A 22589-nucleotide genomic window follows, 5' to 3' on the forward strand; every position below is an offset into this window, starting at 1 on the left:
TGAGCCACTCAACCACAACACATGATCTAGATACTGGGCAAATGAGCCTGGGATTGCCTCCGCTGGAGCTTGCTGGTACAGATGGTTATCCAGTCCGCCCCAAAATACTGTTTTTAGGACATCATCTGTCCAGCTTACCCCAACAGAAAGCTCCAGAAAGCCGGCGACATATTCCTCGATTGAGCAGCCATCTTGAAAACAATGAATCAGACGATCAGCTGGGGTTAGGGTGAAGTGAGCAACTTCCATGCTTCGTGTGGTCTGGTCTTCTGTCAGGGTTTTACAGAGGATGCAGACAAGATGGTAAGGTTAATAGTTTATTTTCAGGGAGTGTGGAGATGCAGACAGATGGTGAGTAACAGAAACACAGAATAACAGTGGATGCTTAGCTGGTTGGTAATGTCCTTGTCTTTCTTTCTCTTTGCAGATGATGTCGGGCTGAAGGCAGAACAGGATGGCAGGCAGGACGGATTGGAGAGGATGAAATGACAGGTAGGAATCCAGGTAAGTGTTCGGAAGTCTGTGGGTCATGTGAACATCGACGAGACCAGACAAGGAGTGAAGGGAGAGTGCTGAATATAAAGGGTGGTTAATGAGGGAGTGCAGGTGATGATGATTGGTGATTGGGTGAGTGAGTGCAGGTGTGCGCCATGGAGGATTCTGGGGAATGAAGTGCACACACAGATGAAGGCTGAAGAACGTGACCGTGACAGTATGTAGATGTGCTCTGATCTCTTACTCTCTCCAACAGTGCGATCGCTGCTCTCCTCTCTTCAATGACAAGCCCTTCAGAGCTGGAGATCAGGTACAGGCGTACAACTGCCGCCCATGCCAGTGCTATGGCCACTCCTCCTCCTGCCACTACAATGTCAGCCTGGACCCTCAACCTGGAGAGCACTTCAGAGGAGGTGGAGGGGTGTGTGATAACTGTACACATAACACCACAGGTAAACAACATATGATGTTTTTTCAGAGAGCGATTGTAAAAAATGTAACTAATTTAAAGATGCAGTCTTTAAGAATGACAACTAGTGGTCGAAATAGGTACTGCAGTCCAATTCAAAATATCAGAGATCGTCGTTTCTCCTGCCACCTCCTTCTCAGACTGGACGCCACTCACACAGGTTGCCAGTTTGAGCACACGCAACAGGAACGAGTGCAATGGACAATGAAAATTGGCAACGTGCAGTATCACAGACCAAAACAAAAACAAACATTCCAGCCTGGAAACGCACATTTCAAAGTAAAATAACTGGCTGTAGAAGTGTAGTAAGAAACAGTGTTCAGAGAAACGAGTATGTGAACTTAACATGTTTCCTCAATATTTGCAAACATATTTTTATGCTTTAGTAGAGTGAAAATGTTACATACAGCACCTTTAAATCTGTAAATGTAATTGAAACTTGAAAGTTTCAGAGTTTCTGCTGTACATTATATATACAAATTTGATTAAATATTGTGTAGAAATGTGTAGAAAAGATAATTCTATATTACCATTAAAATAATCTTGCTCTCTAGATTATGGAAGCTTGTTTCCACCATGGAATAAAACAATTTAAATTTTGCGAGTTCTAAAGTCAAAATTGTGAGTTCTAAAGTCAGAATTGTGAGTTCTAAAGTCAGAATTGCAAATTCTAAAGTCAGAATTGTGAGTTATATAGTCAGAATTGCGAGATAAACACGCAATTGCGAGTTAAGTCAGAATTGCGAGTTTTAAAGTCAGAATTGCGAGTTTTAAAGTCAGAATTGCGAGATATAAACTAGCAATTGCGAGTTATAAAGTCAGAATTGCGAGATATAAACTAGCAATTGCGAGTTTTAAAGTCAGAATTGCGAGATATAAACTCGCAATTGCGAGACAAACTTGTAATTGCGAGAAAAAAGTCAGAATTGAGAGTTTGTATATCGCAATTCTAACTTTATTTCTCGCAATTGCTAGTTTATATCTCACAATTCTGACTTTTTTTCCCGAAATTACGAGTTTGTCTCGCAATTCTGACCTTTTTCTCGCAATTTTGTAGCCTAGAAATCGTCTCGGTTACGTATGGTAACCCTCGTTCCCTGAGTCCAGGGAACGGAGACGCCTCGTCGGGGGAGTTCCCCTGACGAATTGGGATCACGCTAGGGAGACCAATTGCCTTCGAGTGAATTAAAACGAGCCAATGAACATTGGCATGCAACATTTGCATTCCGCAGCCCGCCTACCAGCGCGGGTATAAAGCCCGGAAGCAAACATTGCATCATCGCTTTTCGCTGAGGAGCCGAACAGTGTCCAGCCCTCCGCGAAGGTACAGCAACATGGCGACGGGATGAGGCGTCTCCGTTCCCTGGACTCAGGGAACGAGGGTTACCATACGTAACCGAGACGTTCCCTTTCGTCAGCAGGGAACTCCGACGCCTCGTCGGGGGAGTTCCCCTGACGAATTGGGATCCCTACCAAAACGCCATGGTGCTGGCCCCTTCCAGCGCCCAGCTAAGCTACAGCCCTGCAGCAGTTTCCAGAAATTTTGCGGGAGCTAGCTAGGGAATCACACTGCTGTTCCACAAGACCCAATCAGTGGATATTGGATAACACTGGGAAAGCGTGCCCGTCCCCAAGGAAAATAATAATGGGGGGGAACGCTGCGGAAGCTGAGGCAGCCTAGAGGAAGGCCCTCAAATACACACATGTACTAACCACGTAGGGTAGTGAAACATATGGCAGTCCTTGAAGGTAGTCCCAGTCCGGAGGAGTGTGGAGCGTACTCAACAGGGACGACAGAATGAGTCTGTCAAGGGGAAGACACGGCTGAACTGCACGTGGCAATCATGGGTCACCGCAGGGACCACTGGAAAAGCACCCAGTCTACTAGCAACTCCTTACTGAAGGTAGCAGACCTGGTGCCGGGCGGTCCGCAACGCCTGGCACCGGAGGGGTGATGGAGGAACTCACGAGGTTAGCCGTTTGTTGGGTAACCAACGGAGCAAAAAGACGCACGTATCCGCTCACGGAATGGCGTCGCAAGCCGACACACCTATTCCCTCTAATTACTGGCCTTAGCGAGTACTCGGGAGGAAACCGGTTCCACACGTAGGCTATAAAACCTAGCGAACGTGTTCGGTGTCGCCCAGCCCGCAGCTCTACAAATGTCTGTTAGCGAGGCGCCTTGTGCCAGAGCCCAAGAAGCGGCAACACTCCTAGTGGAATGAGCCCGCAACCTGGGAGGGCAGGGCTCACTCTGGGACTCATAAGCCCTGGTGATAGCATCCACTATCCAGTGGGCTAACCTCTGCTTGGAGACAGCCTTCCCCTTCTGCTGGCCTCCGTAACAACAAAGAGCTGATCTGAGGTCCTAAAGCTTTGCGTTCTGTCTATATAAACCCAGAGGGCCCGGACGGGACAGAGAAAAGCTAGGGCTGGGTCTGCCTCCTCCTGGGGCAGCGCTTGCAGGTTCACTACCTGGTCCGCGAAGGGAGTGGTAGGAACCTTGGGCACATATCCGAGCCTGGGTCTCAATATAACCTGAGAAAGGCCAGGCCCGAACTCTAGGCACGATTCGTCGACCGAAAATGCCTGCAGATCCCCCACCCTCTTGAAGGAAGCCAATGCTAACAGGAGCGCTGTCTTAATGGACAGGATTTTAAGCTCGACTGTCAGCAAAGGCTCAAAAGGAGGACTTTGGAGCGCTTTAAGCACTAAAGTTAAGTCCCAAGAGGGTACAGGGTGCAAGTCGCGAGGTGGATTTAGCCTCCTAGCACCCTTGAGGAATCTGATGACCAGGTCGTGCTTCCCCACGGACTTACCTTCAACTACATCGTGATGTGCGGCTATTGCGGCAACATACACTCTGAGGGTAGAGGGAGACAGCCTTCAACCCCTGTTGTAGGAAGGAGAGCACGACTCTGATCGGGCAAGTTCGTGGGTTCTCCCCGTGGGAAGAACACCAGCCGACGAACAGGTTCCACTTCAGAGCGTAGAGGCGCCTCGTAGAGGGGGCTCTAGCTGAAGAGATGGTATCTACCACTGCCTGTGGCAGGCCATCTAGAACCTCCGCATCCCGTCCAGGGACCAGACATGGAGTTTCCAGAGGTCTGGACACGGGTGCCATAGAGTGCCCCGTCTCTGAGAAAGAAGGTCGTTCCTCAGAGGAATCGGCCAAGGAGGGGCTGTCGCGAGGAGCATGAGTTCTGGGAACCAAGTCCGGGTTGGCCAATACGGGGCTACCAAAAGGACCTGCTCCTCGTCCTCCCTGACCTTGCACAGTGTCTGTGCAAGAAGGCTCACTGGGGGGGAACGCATATTTGCGTAAGTTCCGGGGCCAGCTGAGTGCCAGGGCACCCGTGCCGAGAGTTCCTTCGGTCAGGGAGTAATACCACTGGCAATGGGTCGTGTCCGGAGAGGCAAACAGGTCTACCTGTGCGGCTCCGAAGATTCGCCAAATCAGCTGGACCACCTGGGGATGGAGTCGCCATTCTCCCAGAAGGGAAGGCTGACGTGAAAGCTCGTCGGCCACACAATTGAATTCCCCTGGGACATGAACGGCACGAAGCGACCTCAGATGCTTCTGACTCCATTGGAGGAGGTGGGAGGCGAGTCGCGACATACGACGGGAGCGCAGACCACCTTGTCGGTTGATGTACGCAACGGTCGCAGTGCTGTCCGTACGGACCAGTACGTGCTTGTGTCTGAGAAACCCCTTGAGGCGACACAAGGCCAAGCGTACTGCTTGCAACTCTAGGCAGTTGATGTGCCAATGCAGCTGGGGCCCCGTCCACAGACCCGAGACTGCATGCCCTTTGTACGTGGCCCCCCAACCCTTGGCAGAAGCATCTGTGAACACCACAGCATGCCTGGAAATCTTGGACTAGGGGCACTCCGGCCCGTAGAAACCCAGGATCCGACCAAGGGGTGAAGGTTTGGCGACAGTGCGGGGTGACTTTGACCCGGAACGTGCCGCTCTGCCACGCCCACCTCGGGACTCGATCGTGAAGCCAGTGCCGGAGCGGTCTCATATGCAACAAGCCGAGCGGCGTTACTGCGGCTGCGGCTGCCATATGCCCCAGGAGCCTCTGAAACTGTTTCAGTGGGACCGCTGTCCTGCCTCGAAGGACTTGAGACAGGTGAGCACTGACTGGACGCGCTCCTCTGTGAGGCGCGCAGTCTGAGCGACCGAGTCCAGTTTCACACCGAGATAAGAGATCCTCTGCACGGGGCAGAGTTTGCTCTTCTCCCAGTTGACCTGAAGCCCCAACTGACTGAGGTGACGGAGCACCATGTCCCTGTGATCGCACAACACATCTCGCGAGTGAGCAAGAATGAGCCAGTCGTTGAGATAGTTGAGAATGCGAACGCCTTGTTCTCTCATGGGAACAATGGCCACCTCCGCGACTTTCGTGAAGACACGGGGCGACAGGGCCAGCCCGAAGGGTAGGACCTTGTACTGATATGCTCGACCCTCGAAAGCAAACCAAAGAAATGGTCTGTGTCGAGGAAGAATCGAGACATGAAAGTACGCGTCCTTCAGGTCGATCGCTGCAAACCAATCCCGGGGACGGATGCATTCGAAAATGCGTTTCTGCGTGAGCATCTTGAACGGGAGCTTGTGCAGGGCCCGATTCAATACTCGCAGATCCAGGATTGGCCGTAACCCACCGCCTTTCTTGGGTACAATGAAGTAAGGGCTGTAAAACCCTGACCTCATATCGGCTGGAGGGACCGGCTCGAACGCGTCCTTCGCCAGCAGGGCATCGATCTCTTTCCGCAAGATAGGAGCATCCACTGGACGCACATGGGTAAAGTGGATGCCCTTGAACTTGGGAGGCCGGTGTGCAAACTGAGTTGCATAGCCGAGCCGAAAGGTGTGGATGAGCCAGTGCGACGGCCTCGGGAGCGCTAGCCAGGCTCCGAGAAACTGCCGCAACGAGCCCACCCGCACCGCCGGCGTACCCGCGGAGGGGCAGCGAGGCGGAAGGCAGGGACACGGCTCCGGTGGCATTGTAGCGGCCGAGAGCGGGGTCTGGGTGTGTATTTGGACAACACCTACCTGCCTCCACCGGGGGACAGACGGCAGAGAAGACCCTAGAGTGTTCTGCTGCGGGCTGTCGCCTGGCGAGAGAAGGGGAGGAGACGAGGAGCGAGGCCCAAGGGCGGCTGCTGGTCTCCGTACCTTCCCGCCCAGCAGCAGACAGGAGTGACGTGACCGGGGTGGCGCCACTGCTATCTGAGAGCTGGGGAGAGGGGAACGAGAGCGGCGCAGCTCGGGGGCGGCGCACACTGCCATTCTGACCCTCTCAGACGGAGGAGACTGGTCTTATTTTACTGCCAGTCTCGACCGTGAGGGGAAACGAGGAGCGAGGCCCGGGGGCATCGAGTCCTGGTTTCCGCCTCACCCAGTGAGAGACGAGAGTGACGAGGCCGAAGCCCTCACTGCCATCTGAGCGCTGGGGCCCGTGAGCGACTTAGAGGAAGTGGACTGCTCAAACTTTGGGTACCACTGACTGGATGACCAGCGGCGGAACAGAAACAAAATTCTCCACCCGGCCCTCTCCCGGGGGAAGGAGTGGTGATGACACGCACTCCCGAAGAGCAGAATGTCACATACTCTGGTCGCTTCTCTCAGAGTTATTTCCCTTCCTTTTGCTAGGGGGAAACAACTCTGAGCGGGCTGGTTTTGAGGCGCTCCTGGACCACAAGTGTGGACATCGTCTGACCGAGGGCCAGCGTTGTGACTAATCACGGTCAGTCACTAAGCGCAGCTCCACCCCGAGTCAGAACTACCCACGTGCAGTGAAAGTGCAGGGGTAGTGAGAGAGGAAAAACTTCTGCAGATTTAGGCATGTTTGGCTTGCCATATTGGCACCAAATAGCTTCCATACTGCCAAAATTTTTCACACACATCCAGGCACTTTAGAATAGCCCAGGAAAGTGTGGCTGTCAAGTCTGAATCTTCAGCATGAGAACACACCATTATAGAAGGAACTCAGCATTATTTTCAGAGTATAACAGCCCTCTCTCCGATGTAGCAATCGACATCTGCCCTCCCCTGGGGCCCCGAATGAAATGCTTGGTCCCTCATGAGAAAGACCAGAATCCCATCCGAAAGCCTCGACGGCACACGGCATGCTGAGCGGCTCAAGCCTTTACGAGAAAGGGGAGACGAACAACGTGCCGACGTGGTTATGCACTCATGAGAGAACATAACCACCCACAAACACAGTCTCAACACACTGATTAGGCATGTGAAACAGTGATCATGGCCGTCAACCAGGCATGCAAGACAGTGAACGTGGCCATCGCCTTGATGACACACGGCACGCTGAGCGCTCAAGCCTGCAGGCAAGGCGAACAACGTGCCGACGTGGTCATGCTCTCATAAGAAAGCATAAACCACCCACGAACACAGTCTCAGCATGTTTGCGATGCGCTAGAGGAGTAGGAAGCTCGTAAGGATCTTTCACCTGGCGAGACATTCCGTACTGTAACCCTCAGACCACCAAATGCTCATTAACCAAAGTAGTCCTCTTTTTAGAAAAGGAACTAAATTGGGGAACAAGCAAATGGGACTCAACCTCGTAGAGGCACACGAGTCTCGGCCGCGCATCTAGAGCGCCGAATGACGCGCGCTGAGTTGCCGTGACAACCCGCGCTGTCAGCCGGCGCTCGACGGCACACGGCACATTGAACGGCTCGATCCTTTAAAAAGGGGAGACGAACAACGTGCCGACGTGGTCATGCACTCATGAGAGAGCATGAACCACCCACGAACGCAGCTTCAACACACCGATTAGGCATGTGAAACAGCGGTCGTGGCCGTCAATGAGGACAGGAAACGATCGCATCCAGAAACACACGAGTGAAACGTCATCCTGAAAAGGACGCGATCTTCACTCGTGTTGCTCTTTCAGGAAGAAAGTACTCTCTTTATTGTGCTGAAGCACACAGGGATCCAACGCGGCGACACAGCGGGGAAACTGCAAGCCCGCTGTGCGCACTCACCGTTTACCAGCTGTGAAAACAGCTTTTGAATTAACAGTGTAGACGCAGCCGGCAGACAGGAATCGCGTGGTCGCTGAAGCGCCGTCTCACCAACACAGAAAGATCCCCTCCTGAAACAGCAGACTCGTAGAGCGTAAGAAAGATACAATCTTAAGCTCATTCACTCAAAGAGGACACAAACGGTCGGCTCCGAAGCAATAAGCGATGATGCAATGTTTGCTTCCGGGCTTTATACCCGCGCTGGTAGGCGGGCTGCGGAATGCAAATGTTGCATGCCAATGTTCATTGGCTCGTTTTAATTCACTCGAAGGCAATTGGTCTCCCTAGCGTGATCCCAATTCGTCAGGGGAACTCCCCCGACGAGGCGTCGGAGTTCCCTGCTGACGAAAGGGAACTAGACACACCCTAGCGGCAGCAAAATGTATTTTGCAGCCAGGGTAGTCTAGCAAATCTCCGTTGACTTTCGGAGCTGTAAAAACCTAAATTGGGTCAGGCCAATCACATCGTGTATAGAGTAGACGGGGCGGGCTTAACATAATGACGACAGAGTTGCGACGGTTCCCTGCTACTTGAAAACAAAGAAGAGTTGCTGCTGCTGGCGAACAGTCTTTCGAATCGGCTTTGGCCGCGACTCTGGAGGACTTGGAGTTAAGTTTTTCTTTGAGAAAAGAGCAAAGAACGGCACTTAAGTCATTCTTAAAAAAGGAAGATGTGTTCGTAGTTTTGCCGGCCAGATTCAAAAGTTGAATCTATCAACTAACGTTAGCTCCGCTGTTGGGAAAACGCTCTGGTTGGTTGAAGCGCTGTCCTATTGCGTGCAGAGGGAATTTGAAAGACAGCCATTTATCCCGCCCCTCGAATTGAGCCGTGTATATGGTGAGTTGCCAGATGTAACATCTTGATGTAGGTCTGGCTTGCCAAGCTAGCAATTTTGACTTTTTTTTTTGCAATTCTGACTCTTTTTTTTTCTTGCAATAGCAAGTTTAAATCTCGCAATTCTGACTTATTTTCCTCAGAATTGTGAGATATAAACCCGCAATTGCAAGTTATAAGGTCAAATTCTGAGGGAAAAAAATACTGACTTTTTTTCTCAGAATTACGAGTTTATATCTCACAATTCTGACTTTATAACTCGCAATTGCGAGTTTATATCACACAATACTAAGATAAAAAGTCACAATTACCTTTTTTATTTTTTATTCAATGGCGGAAACAAGCTTCCATACAAGATATCCCAGTCGATTATTGGAAAACCCCATATTGGACCTACTTCTTTCATATGTTTTATAAAATAATTTAGTATTTTTCCAATATGGCATGAAAACCAGAAATTGTTCATTACAACAGCTGGAGAAATAGCAGTGATGTAATGAAAGCATCAAAAAACAGAGCAGAAAAATCGAAATAATGCATCAGAGCGAAAACAGATGGACATTTAATGAAGTAAATCAGGCCATGCTAACAGGTTCATTGTTTCATATGCTGGGCATCAGGCACAGTGGCAGGTAGGGATGAAAGAGGACATTAAAATGGACACCTTAGAAAATTACACACTCTCGCCGGACCTCTCCCAAGACTGCAGTTTTTTAATTTGAAATCATAGTCCTATGATATGATTGAATTTTAATAGGTTGGCATCAATTTCCCCTCCCCCCACCCATTTCCTTCTACAAGCACACATAGACACTCACTCTCTTTGGGTTTAAAGGCAGGAACTGTGAGCGGTGTCAGAGTCTTTTCTACAGGGAGGTGGGTACACTCCTGTGGGCCAAGGACGTGTGTAAACCATGTGAGTGCCACAGCACCGGGACCGCCAATGGCAGTTTAGAATGTGAGCCGGTAAGTGTAGACATGCACACACAAACACATTATTCATACTTTATCCACAAAAATTGTCACACTTCTAATAAAAAGGCCTGCACAGAAAGCAGATATTGAACCCCTATCATTTACCAAGTTTATCCTTTGCTTTTTGCATATTTATATTCATTTATTAGATATTTTCCACAACAAATAAGAATACTTTTTACAGATTTTTGACTCCATATGATTGCATATGGTCCTACTCATTGATCTGATATTTATGACGTTAAATAACATTCAAGAATTTTGAGGTGCAACGGTACCGGCAAGGCAATCTCTGTGCATATTTAAAGGAAGACATCTCAGGCTTTGATCCCCGGCTTTGTGACGGAATTGAGAATTGTAGATTCAGATAACGATATTGGCCAATCCTTCTCGAGAGGTTTGCATTGATGTATTGGCTGAGGACTTTAGTATTCACAACAGCATTTATCAGTGTTTTGATCAGTTGGGAGTATGTAAAAGTGTCGTCATGAGAGCCTCTCTCAGGAGAATTCTCCCCCACCTTTTCCTTTATCTTAGCATCATGAAAGGCATTTTGGAGGAACAGATCCATGTCGATAGATATACTGGATGACAAATTCAGAATCAATGGCTGGGTCAGCACCATGTTAGATTGTTACCTTATTTAAATTATCAGAATGATTATTTCCTCACATATGCTAATGACTTTACACTGTTAGTTGGGCTGTTTGTTTTAGGTGCTGGGTAGGGATTGTGTTTTCTTGGCAAATTTTGGTTGAAATTTATGTAGCTTAAGTCTTATGTTTTATCCTGTTAGCGTTGTTGATTAATTATTCAGGATATGTGTGTGTGTGTGTGTGTGTGTGTGTGTGTGTGTGTGTGTGTGTGTATATATATATATATATATATATATATATTCCAGTAGTCTATAAACGAATGAGGTCATAAAACAGTATGCATACAGATGAGGATGAAAAATACGAATAAATATTATTTTAGTTATTTTATTTTATAATATTTTGTTATATTAACAAATATATTAACAAATGTATATAGTTAAGAAAATGTGTTATTTATATATACAATATTTAAATATAATATACATTATATATAAATACAGTATATACATGCAAATATTCACAAATATATAATAATGCATGTGTGTGTATTTATATATACAAAATAATTATACACAGTACACACACATATGTTATGTAAACACAAACTTTTATTTTGGATGCGATTAATCATTGCACAGCCCTAAAAAATATATTATGTTATAAGCATTAGCAAAATGTAGTTTGAACTACTTTTCCCAAAAGTCCACTTGTCATCTTTCCAAAGCATTGGTTTGTTATTGACTTTCGTATCAGCACTACTTTATCGCCAGCATCACGGTAGCTGTTCATGTCAGAAGTATCAAATATTTCCCCCTCATTCATTCAAACAACAGCTGGTACTTTCAATCCATCCCAAAGAAAGGATCCGTTTTGTTAAGCCACACGACCCTCTGCACAATGGCAGCTTGTGAGCTCAGGTGTTGTGACCTCTTCTCCCCCATCCTAAACCACTCCGTTCTCTGTAATGGAGATAAAAAGCATCCCAGCAGCCCAAATGGGGATCGGCAGGGTGGGGGGATAGAGACAGAGCAGAGCTGCCCATCCATGACTCACACACACTCACACTGCCCTGCTCAACTTGACTAATTGGAGCACGGTCACGTGACATTCTCCTTCCTCCACAGATCGGGGGGCAGTGTAAGTGCAAGCGACATGTGTCTGGCAGACAGTGCAATCAGTGCCAACACGGATTCTACAAGCTGCAGTCGGCGCTGGCTGACGGCTGCCGCGCCTGTAACTGCAATACCGCCGGGACCGTGCAGCCAGATATTACCTGTCACCAGGACTCAGGTCAATGCCAGTGCAAGGCAAACGTAATCGGTACGTATCAAGCAGCATTGCGCCCTCCTTCGCTCTTTTGCTCTCTTCTCCCATCCTTCCCTTCCTCTCTCTCCAACTTCTTTTTTCTGTCTCTCAGCCTTTTTCTCTGTCTCTCTCTCTCTGTTAATTCCCACAAACTTGATAAAATGTAGAGAGCAAAAAGTAAATACATAAAATAAATAGGTAGTTGACGTAAAAGTCATGATATTAATTTTTGTCGACATTAAGATTTATTGTGAAATGTATAAGAATGTAAAAGGAAATTTTATATTAAGTTTATCATAATTGTTACCTAATTTAATTCAAATCCCAGGACGTCAACTATCTATTATCTCATGTTCATTTCAAAAATATACCCCCCCCCACACACACAAAAAACAAACATATATATATATATAGATATATATAAATAATTAGAAATTATTCATTTGCTACTTATCTGCACTTTTTAATTTCTGAAATGAAAACATATGAAGCATACAGTGATCGCTCCGCTGTGCTGCATATGTAAATGGCATGATTAAATTGTTTACCATCAAGCTCCTTTTTTTTTTTTTTTCTGGCAAAGCCCTGTTTTTTCACGAATTTATTATGAGCAGCAGCCAAAAGGATTTTTCTTCCAGCTTTTCCAGGCATTCCAGGTCCTTTGCGATAAATCTGTTCCATTTTTTTTCTTCTTCTTTGTACCTTTGAACCGTTTTCTTATGAAATGCAAAAGAATGTTACTTAGAAGATCATGTGTATTGCTAAGCCAGGATATCAAGGGCCACCTCATTTTAATTTTGTAATTCAATGCCAAGTTGATTATAATAAACTGCCCCTGTCTTCCTTATTTTTCACGCTTCTTACAAGACCTGCTTCTTTGTTTGTAGTTCCCACAGGTATTTTTCAGAAATTAGATTTGATTAAGGCAATTTATTACCTCCAGCGCGTTTGAGGCCAGCCGCAGCTTCATAAGGACAAAATTTATCAAGCGTCCAAAGTACTCTGCGTACACAATGTGCTTTGAAATGTTGATGTATGAGAATATTATGCAGAAAAGCATTACTGATAAAATGTGGGCTGCGCTGGTGCACGTCCCACTCCACGGGTGCACCAACGGGCAGTTAAATGCACATATCTCACTGGTGAACCAAATTCACTTCAATTTAACCAAAAAATAATATCTTAAGCTTTAAGACTTACATATTTTGCCTGCACTTTGTTCTAAAAGTTAGTAGTTAATTTCTTTTTATCTTCACAGTTGGACGGCACACGGTTACCATAGCTTTTTTCCAACATCTACAAGCCATGAGCACAATGACAAATTGCAGCACCTTTGGCGTGATATTATTGGAGTATTCATCTGTGTCACATTGTGCATTTAACATAATGTTGTAATGAGGTTTAACTGTGGGTAGGGAGCAATATATTAATATCTAAATTCATTAAAGTGGAGCTCTGTAGCGAAATACACAGCAGTGGAGAAGTGTGGAGTTCTCAGTACTTATGGCTGTAAACGTTTTGCCCTGTAGGCGCTGCTCAGCAACATTAGGAATAGATTACCTGTCAGGAATATGTATGGCATATTCAAATAAGCACCGCACACATTTTAAAAAACTTGATATGATTTGATTCCACGTAGACCACCTTTTAGGGTCTCCAAATGAGCTGTAATTCTTTTTAGCCTCGTAGTTATTTTTACTTTTTTCCCTTCCCCTTCTTGGGTCTTTTAATTTATTTATGTTCCTTTTAGAGAAATTAAGTGTTATGCCCGAGGTGAGTAATTCATCATTGGGAAAGGGGCTCACTTAATGATGACATTACCAATTTCGTTTTTTATTCCTTGTGTAATATTTCACTGATTTATTTGTTTACTATATACTACATTGTGTTATGAGATGTGGGTTATGATGTAAAGGCCAAAACCAAATCATTTCAGATTTCAAGGTTTGTGGTTTGTGGATGGTAAGGCGAATTTAAATAGCATTTGTTTGAACGAAAGATGAATGAAATGCTGCAATCTGTAAAAGAAAGCACATTTGCACATATATTCTGTTACTAGTGTTATCCATATAAATTGAATTTCATTTTTTTTTCTTAAGTAACATAATGCAATGAAAGTAATGGATGCCTGTTTCAACCTCAGAGTAAAATAAAATAAAAAGGTAAATGTGAGATAAAATGTAGAAATAAAAAATAAAGTAAAACTGAAATATAAAGGCAACATTTTTTGTTTTATTTTTATTACAAATTTTTGTGTAAATATTTTTTATTTGGAATTTGCAATTAAACTTAAACTATATATATACAATTTGAGTTCTTTAAATTTAACAAAGAAAAAGTTTTGCCTTGTTAAATGTATCAAGGCAAAACCTGAAACCTGCTTAAGTACCCCCTGGGGTTCTGGTTGGGAATAGCACTGATAGTTGTCTCCTCTTTTTTTACACTTAGGTCTAACATGTGACCGATGTAACTACGGCTTCAAATTCCTCAATGGCACAGATCCCAACGGCTGCGTTCCCTGTGGCTGCGACCCACGGGGTTCTCTGCACCAGTTCTGTAATCCCTTCACCAGCCAGTGCGAGTGCAAACATGGTGTGCGAGGCCTCCTCTGTGACACCTGCATTTCTCACTTCTACGGTCTGAATGGCAGTGGAGTCTGCCTTGCCTGCGACTGTAGTCTGAACGGATCCGTTCTCGGTATCTCCTGCGATGCTGTATCAGGACAGTGTAAGTGCAAACCTCACACTGAGGGCCGACAGTGTGACTTGTGCCGGGACGGATACCACAGTCTGGACCGCAGCAATTCTTTGGGCTGTCTGCCTTGCCAGTGCGAGCTCAGAGGCACGGTGAATGGCTCAGATGTGTGCGACAAGAACACGGGCCAATGCACGTGTAAACACAACGTACAGGGGCTGCGGTGTAATCGATGCTCCGTTCACACCTACAACCTGAGTTCTGCCAATGCCACACATGGATGTCAACCATGTCAATGTGACCACATGGGTACCGTGCCTGCAACCGTGTGCGATCCTGCTAGCGGTCAATGCGTGTGCCAGCCTACACGCTACAGCCGAGACTGTGGAACCTGTAAACCAGGTTGGTGCTTTCAGACTGAGTGGAATATCTTACTATGTGTGTATTTACAAGGTGTATCAGGTTTTGTAAGCTCATTATCCTGTGTTGGCGATGCCAGTGAAGTCATCGCTTTTGTTGTTTACCGTGATTCCTAGGCATTGCGCATCACATTTGAAGTGTCTGAGTAAACATCTTTTGAATTACAAACCACTCTCTTCCTTTCCTTAACTAATGACTCCTTCGCATTTTGTTCTTGGCTCTGCAAGCTGTTGCATTGTTTTGTTTTTCCTTTTTCCCTAGATTGTGCCTGGGAATTGAATGTGTTTGGCAGTCACTTTGGCCGATGGCGTTTAACTAGCATAGCTACAGGCCATTCCTCATGTACCCTCAATCAACCCCCTCAGTGGTTGTTGGGCCAGCGCTGGCCTCATGACTCAAGTGCACTTCAGGGGGTGGAAATGTTTGCACTTCTCTTATTCTTTGCAGCATAGTAAGTGCTAGAAGTGCACTGCCAGGGGTCCAAGTGGCAGTGTGGCAGGACCAACTGTAACAGCTGGTCCCTTTGTATTCGTAATTAAGATTAACCCTCACTGTTTCACTGTTTACTGTAAAACCAACTTGCACTTTTATACGCCAAGCACAGTCTTCCAAGGAAGTTACTCTTCCTTTAGAGTACTGTAGAGATGTGTCCCTATTTGTAATTTGGATAGTTGATATGCTAATGCTGTATTATCCAATAAAAACGGTTGTTAAACAACCCTTAAACTCTGATGATAAAACAACGCAGACTAGTTTAGACCAGATTAAAGAACAAATTAAAGTTTTTTTTGTAGGCCAACCCAGAAGTTGCGTTACCCTGGATTTTGTTTTATATTGGCTTTTGAATTATTGCAGAAAATAAGCTCTGTGACCAACTCATGTTTATGACACTTGTTCATCAAGATAATCATCACAATTAACACATTTATGAATTACAAGCCTTCAATCTGCAGAGGTAAAAAGCTAAGGTTAGGCTGTAAACTAATTACACGGCATGACTTAACAACTCTTTTAATCTTTATTTATCTACAAGTTGGAAAGTTTGAGTTATAATAGTTTGCAATTGTGTGAGAATGAACACAACAAGGCTATAAAAGTGAACAAGTGAGTAAATTATGTTTAATATCCTCGACAATCACTGTAGCCACAGTGGGGTATTATTGATGTATTTTATGCCATATAATAAAGCTTAAAAACATCTTGAGCTTGTGTTAACCACAGATCTTAATAATGAAATAAAAATGCCACTTATGTGTATAAGTGTTTTTTTTATTTCATTATTAATATCTGCAAGTACAGTAAAAAAAAAAAAAACATTTTAAAATTTAAAGTACACTACAAGTGCACATTCTATAGAATTAAGCACAATTCTTTTCGACAGGGGTAGCCATTGGTGGGTAATCAGTCAAACCGACCTGAAAATGCCCAAAACATAGTTTTTTTGCTGGAATTTAGAAATATAGATGTGTCTGGTCATTTTAGATGTAAGCTTAAGCCAGTTTAGCTATGCTATTTTTTACAGCAGGGAAACCATGCTCACCAACATCCTCCAATTGGCCTATGCATATGATATGAGGGCGCTAAGCTCGCACGTTAACTAGACAAGGATGTACGGTCATTCCTCCCCTAGCTCGTGCCTCCCCACACATGATGAAATAATGCGGACGTACCTGCTGCTCACCAAAGCCTCGGCCGCCCATGCCGGCACATAAAGCATGTGTACGGAGAGTGGGGCTGGCAGGAGTAAATTGAAAGCACAGGGAGCGGGGGGAGATCCATTTGGTGGAGGGTGGGGGGAACTGATGACTGTGTTTCTGCAGGCCCTCCCCAGGCTCCCCCTCACGAAGCCCCTCTATCGTATTTCACCGGAGGGGAAGCAGCCTGTGATTGAAACATCTCAAACTCAGCGCCCCCTGTCTGATTGATGAGCGCAGGAGCCTGACGGAGCCCTTGAGATTCAACTCGTACTTTATTCTTAAGGAGATATAGACAGAAAAGTAGACCAGCACACTCTTAAAGGAATATTTCAACCACAAAATTAATACCTACTTGATTTGCTTTCTTCTGTGAAAGCCAAAAGGAGATTTTAGTCAGAATGTATGAGATGTACTAAAGTACTGATAAGGATGTACTCTACTTATCCCATTAAAGGGATAAGTCACCTAAACATGTAGATTCTGTCATTATTTCTATGACTTTCTTTCTTCTGTGGAACACAAAAAGTATTTGTTAACAAAAGAATTTGTCCATACAATGAAAGTCACTAGTGTTCAAACCAACATTGGACCCCATTGACTCTTTCACTGAAATTACATATAAAGATGTACTTAAGTCCTACTTAAGTGGGTAAAAAAAAAAGAACTTTCTACATTTAAAATACATTTATTTCCATATCATTGTAAATAACATGCAATTATGTGTTTGAAAACATTACATTAATTTGAACTTTTCGTACCTCTTTTTCTCAAGGAAATGTTGATAGATTTTTTTTTTCATAGTGATAAAAAAGAGGAAATAAATCAGAGAGCACACAATCAAAATGCATACTGAGTCTGTTTGTGTTTCTTTGCATCCTGTCATTGCAGGTTTCTTCCTGTCCGAGGCGGGTATGAGCGAGTGTGAAGTGTGTGAATGTCACTCGGTCGGAGCAGTGGGGCAGGTGTGTGCTGCCCACTCAGGGCAGTGTGTGTGTGCTCACCCATCACTGACCGGTCGCAGATGCGACCAGTGCCAGGATCTCTTCTTTGGCTTTAATCCAAGCGCTGGCAGGTCAGTGCTATAGCCTAACACCCTTATTTCGGTCATTTTCGAGAAAGACGTTTTCATTTATTAACATGCAGCAAGATATATCTTCAAGTTAAATAGAACAGTGTAAATCACCATCAAAAATTACTCCAGACCTCCCTCCCGTCACCGAGACTGAACACTAGTGAATAAAGCCCGTTTAGAAAACCATGCACATCACTTTTCATAGCGATTTGAGCCAGTTAGCTGCTTACTGGCCACGGGTTCAGACAGAGCCAGCAAAGGTCAAATTAGCCATTAAAAGTCTCCTGCCTCTAAACGAGGCTGCATTTTAATGCTCTCTGCATAGTTGATTTGTTGGATACATCAATTAGGTTGTAAATACATCATATGTTAGCTGTCTTAATGATATACTCCAAAGCAGCTCCCCAGCTTGAACATATGGCCTAAGTTGGGAATGGAAAACTTGGCATTCTCTGGAGTCAATGGATTGGAAAATTATTTTTCATGTTTTTTTTTTTTCTCCGTTTCCTACATACGGTAGATTTTCTTTTGATTATTTTTATATTTAAGTCTTGGTGGTTTGGTTGAAGTCTCATTGAATGACCTTCCTGAAGGCTTGTAGGAGATAGATAACTACTCCAGCCATGCTGGGTGAAGAAAAGGAACAGTGGGGGACATCGTCAGCGCTTCCCATATTAACCATCGTTTACCTTTTAAGTGTTTCCCCCCCAAAATAAAAAATATGATGTTGGGATGCGCAGTAGGTAGGGAGAACATTATTGTTGGCTGGTGAGATGCAAATAGCATGAGTGCGTGTTTTCAATGCATCAACAACAGGGCTACCGGACATCACAAATTGTTAATCCATACGAGTCGTGACAGATCACTGCATACGCAATCCATCCAGCTGCACTCGTTCGCCCGGTAAGGATGAAAAATGAACTATTTAAACTGATTAGAGGGGAAGCTTGAACTGCATCAGGAGATCCTACACAATAAAGATTTCTTTATCTAAATATTATAAACTCATTTGTCCGCCCCGGAATCAATAAGACAATGCGTCTTATTTTGTTTTCTTATATTGGGTAGTCCGCTACGGACCACCTAATAGAGGTAGTTAAAAACCCACAATATGGTTAGGGAAGATTAGCCATCACAGCAAATGACAAACATAGGCTACATGGAGAATGGTGCTTGGCTAATCATTTAACCTTGCAGGGAAAAAAGTTTTATTTAACAGAAGTGTAGGTCATATTCATATCTGCTCACTGTTTTTTCTTGTTGCCAGTCAAACTCGCTCAATTTCTTGTCTGCAAACTTTCCAGCTCTATTTGCAACACCTGTTCTAGACAAACGTCGAGGCGCAATCTGGAGTCATTTATTTGATAGCTGCAAGCTACTGATATATTTCAAATATGGAGAATGTAAGCATGTGGAACATCGCAATATTGGTACTGATCACAGAATTTGATACCTCAACTGGCTTCATTTTTGCATGACGGGGGAAGGAAAAAAAAAGTTCACTGTCTCCTTCCGAGGAGTCAAGGTCGAACCACATTAGGAAACGGGTGGCTTTGCCCAAAACACCCCTCTAGTTGACAGAACAAATTTTCAGCTCATTAAGAGTCTGTGGCTTTTATCAGCTGCTTTCGAGGGTGTCAGGCGCTTGGCCCCCGCATCACCCGCTGCTGGCCCCTCAGGGCCTTTCCTCCTCCATCCCCTACACCCCTCCCAGAAGTGTCACTGACAGGTGCATCTGTGAATGCCTCCATTTAGTCCATCTCTCACAGTCACACACGCACTAACATGCACACATTCACTTTGTGCAACTCTTCGTATCTTAGCTAGTCGGAGAGACTCACAGTTTTTTGTAAATAAAACTGGACTTGTTACTTTTGGTTAATTACCTGATTTCATGTCCTCTACAGACATAGACAATGTCAGAAGAAGTGATACTGTTTTTTATCTTATGAAAATGTTTTTTGTGTCTCTTGTGATCTTCATGTGTCTAGGTGCGAGGCATGTGGATGTGATCCTGTGGGGGGATTCAATGGCACATGCCACCCCCAGACGGGGCAATGCTTGTGCAAGCCTTATGTGGCCGGAGATAAATGTGACGCCTGTGTGGAGGGAGCCAGTCACATGGATCCAAACAACTACCTGGGCTGCAGTAAAGGTCAGAATCAATATATACTTGAGGAATAGTTTTATAGCAGTGTTATTTTAGTATTATTTACAGTATATACTATTATTGTATTTATCAATATTTTAATGTATTTTTTTTATTTATTTTTTTGTTATGGAGAAATTTTGTTATGTGCTTTTGTATTTATTTATTTATTTGTATTTTTAAATGTAATTTATTTATTTTTGTTTTAGTTTTAGTATTTTTTGTAATTTATTTCATTAAGAAAACATTTATAATTTTTGTTTCATTTAAGGTTTTCATCTAATATTTATATTTTATTTCAGCTTAATTTCAGTTAATGAAAAATATTTTTATTAATTTTAGTTTTACTTAACTATAGCAACACTGATTAATAGGCAAAATTGTAATATTTATTCACATAAACGTATATATTAATAACTGATTTCAATAGTTTTACTTAAGCATGTTGATAAGCTAATGGCACAATACTGCAATAAGCATAACAACACATGCACAATACAAATAATCAATTTTAAAGACACCAAGCTAATTTTTATAAAAAAAATAAAAATCAGTATGAAATTACCGCTAAATTAAGTTTATTTCTAATCAGCATGATCCCATGAAATGAAAATTGGAGTTTTTGTTTGTGTTCACGTTGAGCTCTGGGTTGCACTTGCACTCATACTTTATTTGTTTTTCCCAAATATAAATTGGTTTTGAAGGAAGTAGCTGGAATTTAATAATTTTGAAAGATTCTTCAATGCTCTCGTCCAAGGTACAAGATTTGAAGCATGATGGAAATTATGACAGAAATGAAAGGCTAGTGGCTAAAAGAGTGGCGAACCCTTCGATATATACTACTCCAACTTTGGTTTTCAATAGGAAATACTTCAACATAGAAAAGAAAGCTCGTCAAACCATGTCACGGTTCCTTAAATAGTAAAATTATTTGGCTCAACATTCCATTTGGCTCAAAAATGGGAAAATGCCTCTTATAGATCATATCAGAGAGTTTCTTTATTGTAGTGACTGTAATTTAAATGCAGATTTCTTCAATATAGTCAAATTGCTTTCTAAGTTTAACGCAAGGGAAGCATACCTAAGGTCAAAACTCACTGCCGATGCGCAAATGCTGTGATATTTACGCTGGACTTATTACATACTTTATTCAAAATACTTACATGAGCTGACACTCAAATTTAATCATGTTGCATCCTTATGTTTTAGCTGAACATTTCTATATCTTTGTCTACATTTCTGATCATTTCTATATTTCTCTCATGATCTTATACCCTTCCTTGGTTCAGTGCATATCTGGTCTATAAACATTCAGCATGTATACTGAAAGGTGACCTGTTTATGGGTCTGTATGTGTTTAGAGCATACTGCACTTAACCTCACTGAGTCTCTTAAAGCCCTAATGTGTCCCTCCTGTACAGTGTTTTTATTAAGTTAGCATTATTTACATGTAACAAATGATTGTTGCTCTTGTATATTCATAGTCAATTTTCCCTTTAGCTAGCAGATGTGGTGCTTTAACCTTGTCTCTTCCACCTTTGGTTCTTTTTCACGGATTTATCAGCAATATGCATTGTCTTAAACCACTCCTGTTCAGATCCCCGACAGCAGCCTCCTCCCCTCGGCCGGGTTCTGAACTCCACGACCATAGAGCTGAGCTGGAGAGCCCCTGACTCCCCCAACAGCAATGCACTGACGTACACTTTGCTCCGAGATTCAGAGATCATCCAGACCAGCTATAGCCAGCACCCGTTCGGTTAGTCAGACTAATGCAGATTTTCTGAACGTCAAATGTTTTATGGTGCTGCCATAATGTCTTTGCCTATATAGTATATAATATAATATTGTGTTCTGGAATTAAATGATACTTAAACTCTGTGTCCTAATCAAATATGATGCAATAATATTGATAGATTCAAATGATATCATATAGAAAACCCTGGAGGCTCTCATTACTGTGTTAATTTAAACTTGTTATATCAAGGACGATTTTAGTTCCTGTTTCAAAATATCATGTGGTGTGAATCCCCATAACCAATATATATATATATATATATATATATATATATATATATATATATATATATATATATATATATATATATATATATATATACAGTATATATATAATTACAAACTTAAAGGTCCCATTGCATGGATTATTTTATTATTTTAGAATATTTCCTAGGGTGCCCATATAATGTTACTAGTATGTTTTTTAGATCAAAAGTTGTTATAATTTAGAAATAAAAGGCATATTTCCTAGCCTGATTTTAGCCTCTGATTTGAACGCTCTGTTTGAAGGGGCGTGTCTGCTGTGAGACTTCAGTGTAAACGCCCACTGCTGTGATTGGCTGACATGCTTGCATATGAAATATCTAGCATTACATGTGGAACTCTCTCGAAAACTTTTACTATTACTGCTATTATACGTTTTTACTATTACAGCTATCGGGATTAACGAATAGTGAGAAGTTTTTTAAGTATTTAGATCTATTCCCATCACATAAAAATGTTGCAGTGATGAGCATTGAGCAGATGATAGCCTGTTGATCACGTGAATGAAGATCTTATCATTGCAACGCAGTTTCTGCTCTCTCACTAATGATTTCACCAATGCAAACATGAGGTAAGTACAGTAAGAGCTTTGTTGTGCAGTGTAACAGCGTCATTGATTTCATAACGAGTTTTGGCAAGTGTCCAGATAAACTCGCGCTGTGTGATTGACAGCTTGGGCGATTGGAAAGGGATTGTTCTTTGAGCGCTTTCTGTATATATATTAATCACAGTTTAAGATTATTTTCATCCTACTAAGAGAAACGACGTGAAG

General features: G+C 43.5%; 1 protein-coding gene across 1 annotated transcript in view; it reads left to right on the forward strand.

Moving 5' to 3' along the window:
- ush2a (Usher syndrome 2A (autosomal recessive, mild)) overlaps positions 1-22589 on the forward strand; it is a gene marked incomplete at both ends in the record, with an annotated part of 211764 nt that overhangs the window by 37183 nt on the left and 151992 nt on the right. The window contains 7 exons of the mRNA XM_081394329.1: positions 752-947; positions 9684-9814; positions 11547-11742; positions 14176-14823; positions 17427-17610; positions 19602-19765; positions 21357-21515. Of these exons, the coding sequence (XP_081250455.1) occupies positions 752-947; positions 9684-9814; positions 11547-11742; positions 14176-14823; positions 17427-17610; positions 19602-19765; positions 21357-21515 (1678 nt within the window). The remainder of the gene's footprint in view (positions 1-751; positions 948-9683; positions 9815-11546; positions 11743-14175; positions 14824-17426; positions 17611-19601; positions 19766-21356; positions 21516-22589) is intronic.

The sequence above is a fragment of the Scardinius erythrophthalmus genome (genome assembly GCF_964197995.2).
Source record: "Scardinius erythrophthalmus genome assembly, chromosome: 19".
Taxonomy (NCBI): Eukaryota; Metazoa; Chordata; class Actinopteri; order Cypriniformes; family Leuciscidae; genus Scardinius; species Scardinius erythrophthalmus.